Raw genomic sequence first — 13,725 nt, 5'->3', positions numbered from 1 at the left:
TTTAATCAAAAATATACCATTTATTATTTACACAAACAGGATGGCGTGAACAGTTACTACAAAGAACCGAGAAGATCTTCATCGCTCCACTCCTCCTAGAAGAAAATTAATAACTACAGTCAGACAAAGGTTGTAAAACTAAGCCAAAGTTAGAAGAAAAAAAAAAAAAAAGTCTTTCTATACAACACATCTTATTGCAGTTCATCCCAATTCATGTGGACAGGCCTTACTGGTAATAGACCCAGCACTGGTGCGGTGCGGGTTTGTTGAGGATTTCGAAGCCGATCTTAATTTTTTCTAATACTAGGTAGCTGCTTTTATCTATATATGTTGCTTTGGCTATTTGCATAAAAAAAAAAAAAAGCCTGTAGAATATTTGCCAACCACACTGCAAGACATGCTTAAATTTTACACTCTCAGATCTTACAAAATTGGATTTGAAATAAAATAAACTGCTGTGTATAGATATTGCTGTTACATGCTTGTTATGGTGCCCCCTATTGATTCCATCTCAGAACATCCACCGAATGTGTTCAGTGCTGGGAGAAGCTGCTTCTTGTTCAGCGGATTATTATTTTTATTGCTTGGCCTGCACAATAGAAGGAATTTCTCCCCCGCCAGAGAATCCGGGTGCTAGGACAGAGCATGTCTGACTACCCACACTGGACACATTAGGTGGAGGTTCTGAGAGAGCATTAAAAGAACACCATGAAGGGCCATAAGTATATAAATAGCAATCTCCAGAGGCCGCAGCATTATTCAAAAATTTAGTATTGAAAACATGTTTTTTGTTATCTAACAAAGCAATGTAATATTTAATCATGGGACAATCCCTTAAATAAAATAATTTATACTGATTGCAAATATTGTAACTGCAGCACAAATCACATGGAATAAGCAGGACAATAGGAGTCGAGAGGCTTTGTATGGAAACAGATCCTAAATACCCCTGGAGCGAGGGAACCTGTTCATAGACACTGACACATACTGCCAAACATTAACCAAATCTATTGAAAACAGGTTCTCTTTATAACTTTATAGTATCTAAAATGATCGAACATGCTATTATCTTACTCCTACTGTGTGCTTCATCTCATACAGGCATGACTAAATTCACACAGTGGAACAAAAAAAAAAAAAAAGGGTTACCATTCTAGTGTACAAGATGTGGTCTATAGGGGAACGAGTTAACTACAGAGCATTTTTCCACGGATGACATTGTAGGAACGTTTCTTAGAACAACTTCTTTAGCATACGTTAACATGGTCGTGAGAGCCTAGTCTACAGTATACAGCTCTATGGTCACGGAGATGGAGGGCGGGTTGTGATGTGCCTCCCACTTTCTCACCCTTGTTCCAGTGCCCTCCATTACCACAACTATTGTTATTAAATTATAAATGTGTAGATGGAAAATACAAACCTCTTCCATTTTGGCCTTTTTTGAGATATAACCATCATCTTCATAACCTTTTCTTTTTCTCCTAGAATAAAGCACATTTTGTACGCCGGATAACATTTTAGCCAGTTTGTGGTAATTGTTGTGAAGATTATTTTTTGTTTAGTAATCCAATGTTCTGTACAGGACATCAATAAGAACAGAAGGCTTGAAAGATAAGCAAATGCTAACAAGTGACCAGATTGGTTGCTATAAGACCCATTTTTTTACATGTGCTACAATTAAAAAAAAATCATTACAATCGTTGCCACATAAGCCTTGCGTATACAGTGACGTTATAAGGCTGGGTTTACACAAAGCACACCGAAAAACAATGGGGAATTAAATGGGGCTATAACAAATCCACAGTGGATACTGGGAATAGAGGAGACTAAAGTCAACAGATAATCTATTACCATGCAATGGGTGACGTCTGCATCTAAAACGTGCAAAATGCAGATTTTATACGTCATGTGCAAGGGCCGGTTCACATCACAGCGTCGACTGCGCTATTGATTCAGTCGGAAAAACTGAATCCTGCAGGAACGGTGACAAACGGAAACCATTAGCAGTGTTTCCGTCACCATTGATATCAATGGTCATGCAAACGTAAGCTGTGGTTTCTGTTGCGGGGTTCCACGACAGAAACCTCAGACAGAACCCCCTCAACAGAAAGCGAACGCTGATGTGAACAGGCCCGAACAGTGAATTGTCAATAAAACGAGTGTTGTCCTAGGGAGCCTCTGAAAACACAGTAAATAGATTTTTAGATCTTCTCTACACAAATAAGCATTCTATTAGAAACCTAAACTCCTGGACACCCAAATAAATATGTAGAACAAAAATATTCTTCAACTACTTACACATTGCCAGCAGATAAAACTTCAAAGTTGTGGCACTTTTCCAACTTCTTCTCGATCATAGCAACTTCTTCAGGCTTGGCAAACTCATATTTTGACACCAGTATCTTTAGTCCTAAAACCAGTTATTTAAAGTGTTAGGGTATGTTCACACGGCGAGGGTCCGTAACGGCTGAAATTACGGGGATGTTTCAGCCTGAAAACATCCCCGTAATTTCAGCCGTACCGGCATGTGCAGGCGCTTGAACGCTGCGTCAATTACGGCCGTAATTAGCGCTGCTATTCATTGGAGTCAATGAATAGCGGCTCCAATTACGGCCAAAGAAGTGACAGGTCACTTCTTCTACGCGGGCGTCTATTTACGCGCCGTCATTTGACAGCGGCGCGTAAATATACGCCTCGTGTGAACAGACAAACGTCTGCCCATTGCTTTCAATGGGCAGATGTTTGTCAGCGCTATTGAGGCGCTATTTTCGGGCGTAATTCGGGGCAAAAACGCCCGATTTACGTCCGTATATAGGCCGTGTGAACATACCCTTAGGGTATGTTCACACAACCTATTTTCAGATGTAATTCAGGCGTTTCACGCCTGAAAAGACGGCTCCATTACGCCTACAAACATCTGCCCATTGCTTTCAATGGGTTTTACGATGTTCTGCTCAGACGAGGTGTAATTTTACGCGTCGCTTTCAAAAGACGGCGCGTAAAAATATGCCCGCGTCAAAGAAGTGCATGTCACTTCTTCGGACGTTTTTGGAGCCGTTTTTCATTGACTCCATTGAAAAACAGCTCCAATTACATCCGTAACGGACGCCGGGAAAAACGCGAGTACTTGCAAAAACGTCTGAAATTCAAGAGCTGTTTTCGCCTGAATTTCGCTCCGTAATTTCAGACGTAATTTGTTAAGACGTGTGAACATACCCTTAGTATTCTTGAGGAAAACTTTATCGAACGTTCGTGAGTCTTATTGTTATTGTCTTGTTGGGAACACAGAGGGTATAGTATGGGTGCTGTACTCTGGATTTGTACAACACTAATCCGTAATCGATAAACTGCTATAGTGGCCAATACTATACATCCTATTTTATACAGACACATGAAAGGTTATTCTGATGGATTAAAAAAAAAAGGAATCCGTGAGGAAAACTATAGTGGCACGATTCATTGCATGCTGTATCATGGAGCTATCCTCTAGAAGCATTGCTTTTATTGAAGGGAACTTGTGGTACTTGAGGGTCCATAATACAAAACCATAGGAACCCTGTCCTGGTCATACAGGCTCCAAGCACACTGCTTTGCCATATACATGAGGCCTAACACTAGCTACATTGCTTGTATACCCAGTGATGCGAGGGGCTGAAGAGTTAAAGGGAAGGTGTCGCTAGAATTTTTTTTTTAGTTAAACAGTTAGTATATAAGTGATAACACATTGTTTTAATTTTTTCACAAGTCAGGAAAGATTATAAATTAGACTCTTATTTATAACATTTCCATGTGCTGGTCACTAGAGGGAGCAATTCCCAAAATTGCAGCATGGTCAATGTGGTAAAGCAACCTCATTGCTTTATGCTGCAAATTTGGGGTAGACACACGCTCTCTAGTGTCCTCACACAATCCCCCCTCCCTTATTCTGGCTAGTGCCAGGAGGAGGGGGTTGAATCTTCAAACCTCCTACACTGTGTGACGCCATTTTCGGAGCGACTGCACAGTGTAGGAGGATTAAATACAGGGCTCAGCAGACAGTATCACACGAACATACACGAACATAAATTACCTGCTCCTGCCGCCTCTGCTCCTCTTCCTTGAACATATGGCCGGAAGCCGCGGCCGGAAGTCGTCATCTTACTGTCCGGGAGGGGCTTCCGGTCCACATGAAAATGGCGCCGGATTTCGCTCTGCGAACGAGCTTAGTTTTGGTCTGTGTGGTAGCGGTGCATGCGCCGTTCCCACACAGACGGCGTACGCTTCTGAGAATGGAACGGCTCCCGTTCGCATTTTCTATGGGGTTGTATGTGCCGTATTCCATCTCTGTATGTGTCGTTAATCGACACATACAGAGATGAAAAAAAATGGCAGCCCCCTAGAGAAGTAAAAGTAAGAAAAAAGTGGAACATGAGAACACAAATAAATAAAATTTGTTAGTATCATATTAAAAGCAATATGATAAAAAAAAAATAAAAAATTCATGACACCTTCCCTTTAATGACAATGACTATATTTGACATCAGATATATAAAACCGGCTATATCACAACTGCTTATATATTAGCGGATACTGTCAATCTATATACATACTTTTACATACATTTAAAGTGTGTAAGTGCCACTAAACAACAAGCTGAACATAGAGGACAATTATGATCCAAGTCCATTAGGATAAATGCAGGCGGAAACATACATAGGAAAGTTATGTAACATACTTCTCATTCCATCCAGCAAGTGTGTCATGGTTTCCCTGTTCTCCTTTAGCGACAGACACTCCAATAAATAACTGCAATACAAAAGGAGAAAATGTACCGATTTCTGTTAAGTGGAAGAAGAACCCTCCTGATAAAGACTAAATAAAAATTGTCTAAATAAGAACAATTCACATTTAGAATTTTCCTTGTACCTTTCCATGTTAATTCCTGCCCTGGACGCGCTGGATAGAACAGCGGTCAGAGCAATTATTGATGGTGTGAACAGCAGGCAAGCATCAGTCAGTGCAACCCGGTGTAAGAAGTCATCAGCTGTTTTCCTCAATACTTCAGGATTTTCTAACATTGGGTATCGAGTCTGAAAAGTTAAAATGGATTTATCATTTAGTAAATGTTCATAATGACTGAGACCTGTATAAACAAGGCCCTATGCTTTTCTTTTTGGCTCAATTCCATAACTGCATGCAAAAACTGTACCAAAATATAAAGCGTGAACTGAGCCCAGAGCCGCTTTCAGGTTTGATAGGAACAAGTAGTGCAGAACGCTTTATTCCACAAAGGAACCGGATGGGCCCCATTGTAAGTCACGGGGCTCCATCAGGAGCCATTTGTATCCTTCGTTATAAACGGAAGCCACATCACAAATGTGAACACAGCCCAATACGGTTGCATTTCACCATCCATATTATGACCGTAACATCCGGATCTCCCGCGGGTTCAACAGAACCGAACTTCGATTGCCAAAGGACCTAAGTCTGGTTACTAGAACAGCGGGCGATCCGGGCATTGCGGCTGTTTGAAACTTGTCTAAAATGAATTCTCAAATTAGGACCTCATACACACTGCTGTATTACAAATCCTGGTTTTATGAATCCATCTCATGGTGCCCGCAGTCTGCTTTGAGCCCATACTGTACCTTTCATTTTAGTTGCAGACCAAGTACAACCAACTAGACCAATTCTAGACACAACAGGTTTTTTTTACTCACACATTCATATGGAATTAGCTATTCTACCCCAGAAGCATTGCTTGTATGGGAGAATACGGTGCCCCACGGAGGCCCCATATGGCAACACATGAAGTGTTAGAAACTTGTAGGAGCGCCATGTGCCTCCATACCAGATCAGTGCACACGGCTTTGCTGTATGCATGAAACATAAATGTAGAGCTAATATTCTAACTATTGTAGCCCAGCTGTAGAAACCAATACCTAAATAACAGATCAGGTTTTGGGAATATCCTCAAAGATGTCTGAGGTCGTTTATTCTAAAGAATACATGTATACAAATCACAACTAATAAAAAGGAGCGAATATCTTTCACAAATCTGAAGGCTGTGTAGTTTCTCCCAACCGAAGATCTGCATGAAAGTAGTGATCATGGGGCAGACATTGCTCTGGTCTGGGCAGTCATCCCATTTAAGATCACTACAATCCGCATCTATACAGCCTGAAAAAGGAACAAGAGAACGTGTTACAGCAATGCAATCGTGGGAAGAACTTAGTAGTGCCCCCTAAAGCCAAATGCACCCCAAATGATAGGATTAAAACGTTCCAGTACCTTCATATCAATTAAATATCCTTCAAATGGGCGATACGGATTGTGCACGATGAGGTGAAAATTCAGCTGTTGGATGAGAAGCAATTCATATTCCAAGATTTGTTCAAGGATATTCTCTTGAGTTGTGGGATTTTCTGGCAGGTTCCCCACAAACTGAACACTGGACACGTTGAATTCATCTACTTTACAAGCCAGGAACGCACAGGTAAACCTGCACACACAGAATATTGTACTTTATCCAATGGTAAATCACAGTCATCATACAGGGCTTTTCCTTCAGTCTCCAGAGCCGTATTAAAATATTAGAAGAGTGCAGTCTCTCCATTACATGGTTAAAGGTGTTTTCCCATAAACTACAAGATAGGTGATAAATGTCCGATCCCTGGGGCTCCGAACGATGGGACCCCCAGCGATAACAAAAACGCAGTTCTCCGAGTCCCCTGTGTGCATGCATGACCACTGCTCTATATAGGCGAGCACTGTACTCTGCTACCTCCAGTAGTTCTCTAGAGAGTGAATGGAGCGGTGGCCCAGCATGCACATTACTGCGCCATTCACACAGGGACCTGCCTTCTCCTTATCGCTGGGAATCCCAGTGGTTGAACCTCCAACGATCAGACATTTATTACCTAGACTGTAGATAGGTGATAAATGCTGTTTATTGGAAAACCTCTTTAACTAGTTGCTGACTGTCTAGAAACGTCCTATCGCTGCAAAGATGTCCTGCAGAGTCTTCCCCTCCACACCTCCCCCACTCTAGCGTTAAATAGATCACTTATTTTATTACACAATATCAAAGCCCTATATGTTCTGAGAAAAACAAGACCAAATAAAAATAGGTTGGCAGAGAAATAAAAACGATTTGCTTCTAAATTGGCACAAGGCTAAAACGTGAAAATATGCTTGGTCAGGAAGGGGGGGGGGGGGTAAAGCATCTACAAATAAATTATAGGATATATTTCTATATTATAGGAAAACAATCCGCACTTACATTATTATACGAGGATTGTGCTCCATGACTGAATTATTCAGGTAAAAGCGTTTGAAGTACATACAAGCGGTTCCCTGAAGAAAAAAATAAATAAAATACACAATTAAAAAAAAATACATTTAAAAAAAATTCTGCAATGAACAAAACTGGATTAGCATACACTTAAAGAGGCTCTGTCACCAGATTTTGCAACCCCTATCTGCTATTGCAGCAGATAGGTGCTGCAATGTAGATTACAGTAACGTTTTTATTTTTTTTAAACGAGCATTTTTGGCCAAGTTATGACCATTTTTGTAGTTATGCAAATGAGGCTTGCAAAAGTCCAAGTGGGCGTGTTTAAAAGTAAAAGTCCAAGTGGGCGTGTATTATGTGCATACATCGGGGCGTTTTTAATACTTTTACTAGCTGGGCGCTCTGAAGAGAAGTAACATCCTCTTCTCTTCAGAACGCCCAGCATCTGACAGTGCAGATCTGTGACGTCACTCACAGGTCCTGCATCGTGACGGCCACATCGGCACCAGAGGCTTCAGTTGATTCTGCAGCAGCCTCGGCGTTAGCAGGTAAGTCAATGTAGCTACTTACCTGCAAACGCTGATGCTGCTGCAGAATCAACTGTAGCCTCTGGTGCCGATGTGGCCGTCACGATGCAGGACCTGTGAGTGACGTCACAGATCTGCACTGTCAGAAGCTGGGCGTTCTGAAGAGAAGAGGATGTTACTTCTCTTCAGAGCGCCCAGCTAGTAAAAGTATTAAAAACGCCCCGATGTACGCACATAATACACGCCCAGTTGTACTTTTACTTTTAAACACGCCCACTTGGACTTTTGCAAGCCTCATTTGCATAACTACAAAAATGGTCATAACTTGGCCAAAAATGCTCGTTTTTTAAAAATAAAAACGTTACTGTAATCTACATTGCAGCGCCTATCTGCTGCAATAGCAGATAGGGGTTGCAAAATCTGGTGACAGAGCCTCTTTAACATTCCTTACAGATGACCAACATTTTTATTTATTTTTTTATAAAAGAAATAAATAAAATTAGCAAAATGTCTACACATATGGACTTTGGTGAAGATTTATTTAAAACTGGCATAAAGAGGGGAATTTACCAAGCACTCTGCCTTACAACCTAGATAGAATTGTTTGTTAACCCAATGCTCAGCCAAAGACAAAGCAACGTTATCTGCTGTAGTTGTAACTATGACATAAACGTCTATCAATGCGCTTCTCCGACAATTCATTTCAGTGTGAATGACGAGATTGAAGAGCTCCCGACATATACCTACAGAGGCATTCATGACCATGGACTGTAATAGGTTAAGTGGATACCATAATAGCCTATGGGTGACAGATGCCACGATTAGGCATCAGTTTAACATATCCTTCACCTATAGATTATAATGGCATCCGTTTAATGTATATGTCAAGGTCCAGCACCGACCTATAGGCCTTATGTAATTTTTTTTCCCAACACATGATAGAGGAGTCCCTATACGCTTTTATTTCCATTTTTATTCTTCCATGACCGATAGAGCATTATGTACTAATGTAATAGCCGGTGTCTTTTTTTTCTCAGACTAGTCGAAGGCATTCCTCCCGGGACTAGAATGTTCCAGCCCTGATTGCATCAGCACTGCCCACACTGTATCTTCCCCAGCTGCTCGCCAGGGGTGAGAAAATCCAAAGCCGTGAACGTCACGCCGGCCTCTTTTTAAATAACCCATTTTATGTTTACTCCAGTCTTTGCTCCTAATCTTACTCACCGCTACAGATTTAGGCATGGCAGGCTTGAAAGCATTGCAGAAATCCAGCATCTTCTTGTCATAATGTTTACAAATGGTCAACTCTTCAAGGGGATCCAGATTAAACACATCAGACAGATGAGCCTGCAAATAAAGGGATAGGAAGTTATTAAGGAGTTTGTGGCACCAGATGAGTAGGCGGCCCAGTGTCTTTTCTGTTTCCATCGCTCAGAAATCCAACCTCATCCTCCTCTCACCAATCCTGAAAAGAATTAGGGTATGTTCACACACAAACGCAAAAACGTCTGAAGATACGGAGCGGTGTTCAAGGGAAAACAGCTCCCGATTTTCGAGTCAATGAAAAACGGCAAAAAAAACGTCCCAAAAAGTGTCCTGCACTTTTTTTTTTGCGGGCGTTTGTTTACGCAGCCGTTTTTTAAACGGCCACGTAAAAAAAAACAGCCCATCGGAACAGAACGCCATTTTTCCCATTGATTTCAATTGGCAGATGTTTGGAGGCGTTCTGCTTTCGATTTTTCAGCCGTTTTTCGGGCGCTTACGGCGCGAAAACAACTCTGTGTGAACATACCCTCAGGGTTGTTAGGCTGTCTAGTTAGACCCAGCAGCAGCCTCCCACTGCAGCATCCTGGAAATCAAGTGACCAGATTCTGCATAGAAAAGTCGCGGATTAGCCCCAGTGAATGAGTCACATGATCACCAGGACCAATAGAGGCAGTGGCGCCGGCACCGCCTCTGTTCTATACACAGCTTCTGCTCCACGGGAGGTTTCTGTCCTCCCTGAGCTCGCCTTAGGACACCTGCGTTACGGTTTGACAGAAAAGACAGAAGCAGTGAAAAACGCTTCGATCTTCTTTCCAGGGTGGCCAGCAGCAGTCAGAAACCAACTAAAAATGTCTCACATAGTGAGTGTGGTTTATCAAAGGAGCGTGTTGTAAACTAAGCCAACCAAGAGGTGGTACAAGGAAGAGAAATCAGTAGTGATATCCTATACTTGTCATGTGACCACAACAAGCAACGCCTCGAAGGCTTCTTTCACACCGTTAGTATATGTTTACCTCTCTTTCGTCAGAGGAAGAGAGGATCGAAAGATTAAACGGAAAGCAACGGTTCCGCTAGAATGACCATTGATTTCAATGGTAATTCTTTTGTTTCAGTTGCTTTCCGTTTTGTTTTTTTCACGGAATCAAAGAAGTTCTGTAGACTGTCTCCGTTCACTAGGTTTTTGGACGGAAGCAAAACGGAAAGCAACAGAAACAACATACTTAGCATTGAAATCAATGGTAATTCTAATGGAACCGTCACTTTGTTTTATCTTTCGATTCCTTCAGGAATTTTGAGGCAGATTTTGACCTGCCTGCATGCGGTTTGCCACGTTTTTTCAGCCACGGCCATTGAGCGCCGCGGGAAAAAAAAACGCCATGAAAACCGCTTTCTCTGCCTCCCATTAATGTCAATTGGAGGTCAGAGACAGAAATGGCCGAAGAAAGGCTTTTACCGCTTGTGGGAAAATAACGCTTCTGCCTCCCATTGAAAATCACTGAGAGGAGATCTCTGGCGTTTTTTGGCACTGTTTCCACATCAAAAATACTCTGTGTGAACATTTTCTTAGGCGGGATTCACACGACCGGGTCGTTCCCGAGCCCGAGTGTCGGCCGGTAAAATCGGCCATTTTGCCCGGCCGGTTTGCATTAAGTTTTGCATCCGTGCCGGGCCGGGCAGATCTGGACAGTGACATCAGCGGCAACTCCTGAAGGGGAATCCCCATGTGTTCGGGGATTCCGCTTCAGGAGTTTCCCCTGATGTCACTGCCCAGATATGGACAGAGACATCAAGCGCTCTGTCCAGGAGCGGAATCCCCGAACACACGGGGATTCCGCTCCTTCAAGGAGCTAAAGTGCGGCTAGCACATAGCAGAGCGGGGAGATACCTCCCTGCTCTGCTATAGTGGCGGCGCTACAGTAGTAGCAGCCGCAGCAGCTGCTAGTGGCGCCATCGAAGGTGTCGCCGGGCCAGGGCGCTTTTAAAACAAGCAGGGGAAGGGAGCCAGCGCAGCGCTCCCTTCCACCTGCTGTACACCCCGGCCCTGCCACACAGTGTACAGCGATGCCATTCGTCCGAATGGCATCAACTCCTCCTCCTATGCACTCTGCGCTGTGAGGAGATAAGAGCGCAAGCGCCGGAAAACCCGGCCATCACTCGGGGCACATCCCGGTGATGGCCGTGTATTACCCGGCCCCATAGACTTCTATGGGAGCCGGGCACCCGGCCGAAAATAGAGCATGTCCTATTTTTTGACGGCCGGTATTCCCGGCCGTCAAAAAATCGGTCGTGTGAATAGCCCCATTAGGGGTCTATTATTCCTAATGCAGCCGGGTGCTGGCCGATTTATGAACGGCCGGGAAAACCTGCCGTGTGAATGAGGCCTTAGGGGATTTCTGGAGCAAAACAATTGATCGGGGGGTTCAACTCTCAGCACCTGACGATAAGCTGTTTTCAGGGGGCAGCAGCACTCATGCAAGCGCTGCTTTCCCTTCAGACCCCATTCACACAGTTGTTGCCGCTGTTTTTGAATTGGAAACCACGGCAAAAAATAGCCGACATCGCCACCCATTGATTTCAGTGGGAGGCAGAGGCGTTTTTTCCCACGAGCGACGAAAAAAGCTTGCAGGAAAAACAGCGACATGCCCTTTCTACGGGCGTTTCCGTCTCTGACCTCCCATTGTACGCAATGGAATGCGGAGAAAGCGTTTTTTGCTGCGATTTTTGCCCTCGGCGCTCAATGGCCGCGGCCGAAAAACGAGGCAAAGAGTGCAGACAGGTAAAAATCTGCCTCAAAATTCCTGAAGAAAAATGCCTGCAAAAAAAACCAAAACTCAGTGTGAACAGGGCCTTACTGCTCATTACATTCAAGTGAATATCAGAGGGCTGTAATACTGTACTCCGGCACTACAAGTGTGATGGTATTTGACAACATTGAGCAGTATGCAATATTGCGCTGAGAGTCAGATCCCCATCGATCAGATATTAATCTTGCTTCTGAAATACTCTTTAAAAGGGCTTTATGAGCTGAATAACTATTTCTGATCACACAGGGCACACTTCCATGCAAACCAGTCCCCGAGCACTGTCCGCAGCTGCACTTGGAGTAAGGGCTCATGCACACAGCATTTTTATTGCTCCGTTTTGTATATAGATGGAATATAGCGGCCATAAGTGTCATACAGCAGCGGTATACAGAGGTGTTTTTCCACCAGATTCTGTACAAATCCAACAGAGGCATTCCCATTCACCTCGGAATATACAGATATTCTCCTCTAGTAATGTTACTTTGGGGGGAAAATATCTTCATACACAGGGAATCCAACAGAGCCTTTAGGCCTCATGCCGTGTGCACGGTCCGCGATTATGGCACGGACGGCCGCGGAGTGTCATCCGCAATCACAGACCGTGCACACAGAAGACGTGCATTTCTTTCAATGGAGCCAGCCCGCAGTCGCGGACCGTAAAAGGACTTGTCCGGAGCTTTTACGGCCCGCAATTGCGGCCCCCACACGGTCCGTGTAAACCACAGTCGTGTGCATGGGCCTATAAAAATGAACAGGTCCTGCAAAATCGGCCGCATTTTTCGCGGATGAATTGCGGACGCAAAAACACACTCCCATGCACGAGACCTTACTCCAGTGCTTAGAGTCTGCATGTGAATCAACCCAGGGCGAAAAGGGGGTTCTTTACGTAAGGTCACACATAGGGATCTATGCAGGTACACTTTCCATAAAGATAAGTAGATAAAAAACAGCAACGAGCGGTGTCTATGTTTTCATGGGGATGGAAACAGCACAAAAGGTACAAGTTATGTGGATCACTGACAACATATCAAACCTCTATGGACAGGAACAAAACTAAACACTATCCCCTGCAGCCAGTTTCTAGGGTTAGCACTTAGGGTAACAAGGCTTTGACAGTGAATACCTAGTACAACCACATCGCTAAACTAGTGCAATGAAAACAGCGATCTGATAGTGATGCCAATAGCAGCCTAACACTCGTTTTTATACATGAGATGAAGTACTGAATCAGCTCTGCTACATCAGCCGCAGACACACAATCAAACACCTAAGCATCAAGCGCACGATTCATCTGTAGAGTCGCTAGATTCAGCCAAGTCCAGCAGAGGAAAATACTGGTAACAAGTGCACAGACTGGTACAGAGCGCCCTCCACTGTCCCCACCTGCCCTGCCGCTCGTATCCTCGCCCGACAGCGGGTATTGGCCTGGACTCTGAGGCGCTGCGGCTCGTCCTCGCTAGAAAAGGTCCAGTGCTTCCTCTGAGTGCTGTTATGATACATGTTTCTGCCTCTTCTACCACGCACGCGTTATACGTCATCCACCTGACAGTCGCTTTCTAAACACGTAACGCTGACGTAGGAAGCATTTCTTTTGTGACGAAGAGTGTGCGGCTCTCTGAGATGGTTATGCTGCGTCTTGTGTATTGTTTTTTTTTTTTTAAATAAACTTTATTTAAACTGTCTATCAAGGACAAGCAAATGATAGCAGCTACAGCTTCCACTTCAATAAGAATGTATATGTTTTGCATGATCAGAGAAACGTAATATTAACCCCTTAGTGACCAGCCCATTTTAGGCCCTAATGACCAAGCTATTTTATTCGTTTTTCTATAGTCGCATTCAAAGAGCTATAACG

At 43.6% G+C, this 13,725-nt stretch overlaps 1 protein-coding gene across 1 annotated transcript; it reads right to left on the bottom strand.

Annotated features, from left to right (window-relative positions):
* Positions 1-13,509, bottom strand: CCNH (cyclin H). Its single transcript, XM_075837537.1, has 9 exons — positions 13,254-13,509; positions 9,025-9,147; positions 7,262-7,335; positions 6,271-6,481; positions 4,906-5,069; positions 4,715-4,785; positions 2,299-2,410; positions 1,421-1,481; positions 1-95 (listed from the first exon to the last, which is right to left on the bottom strand). Exons 1-9 carry the CDS (start codon positions 13,368-13,370, stop codon positions 57-59), a joined length of 972 nt encoding a protein of 323 aa, XP_075693652.1. The 5' UTR covers positions 13,371-13,509; the 3' UTR covers positions 1-56.
* Positions 13,510-13,725: the final 216 nt, after the last annotated feature.

The sequence above is a fragment of the Rhinoderma darwinii genome, chromosome 1, assembly GCF_050947455.1.
Source record: "Rhinoderma darwinii isolate aRhiDar2 chromosome 1, aRhiDar2.hap1, whole genome shotgun sequence".
Classification (NCBI taxonomy): Eukaryota; Metazoa; Chordata; class Amphibia; order Anura; family Rhinodermatidae; genus Rhinoderma; species Rhinoderma darwinii.
This window is presented reverse-complemented; position numbering and strand designations above follow the sequence as displayed.

Coding starts and splice junctions, on each gene's coding strand:
- CCNH (XM_075837537.1), bottom strand. CDS start 13,370: ATGTATCATAACAGCACTCAGAGGAAGCACTGGACCTTTTCTAGCGAG. Junction 5,070..6,270: donor GATATTTAATTGATATGAAG/GTACTGGAACGT, acceptor TTAACTTTTCAG/ACTCGATACCCAATGTTAGA. Junction 4,786..4,905: donor GCAGGAATTAACATGGAAAG/GTACAAGGAAAA, acceptor TTTGTATTGCAG/TTATTTATTGGAGTGTCTGT.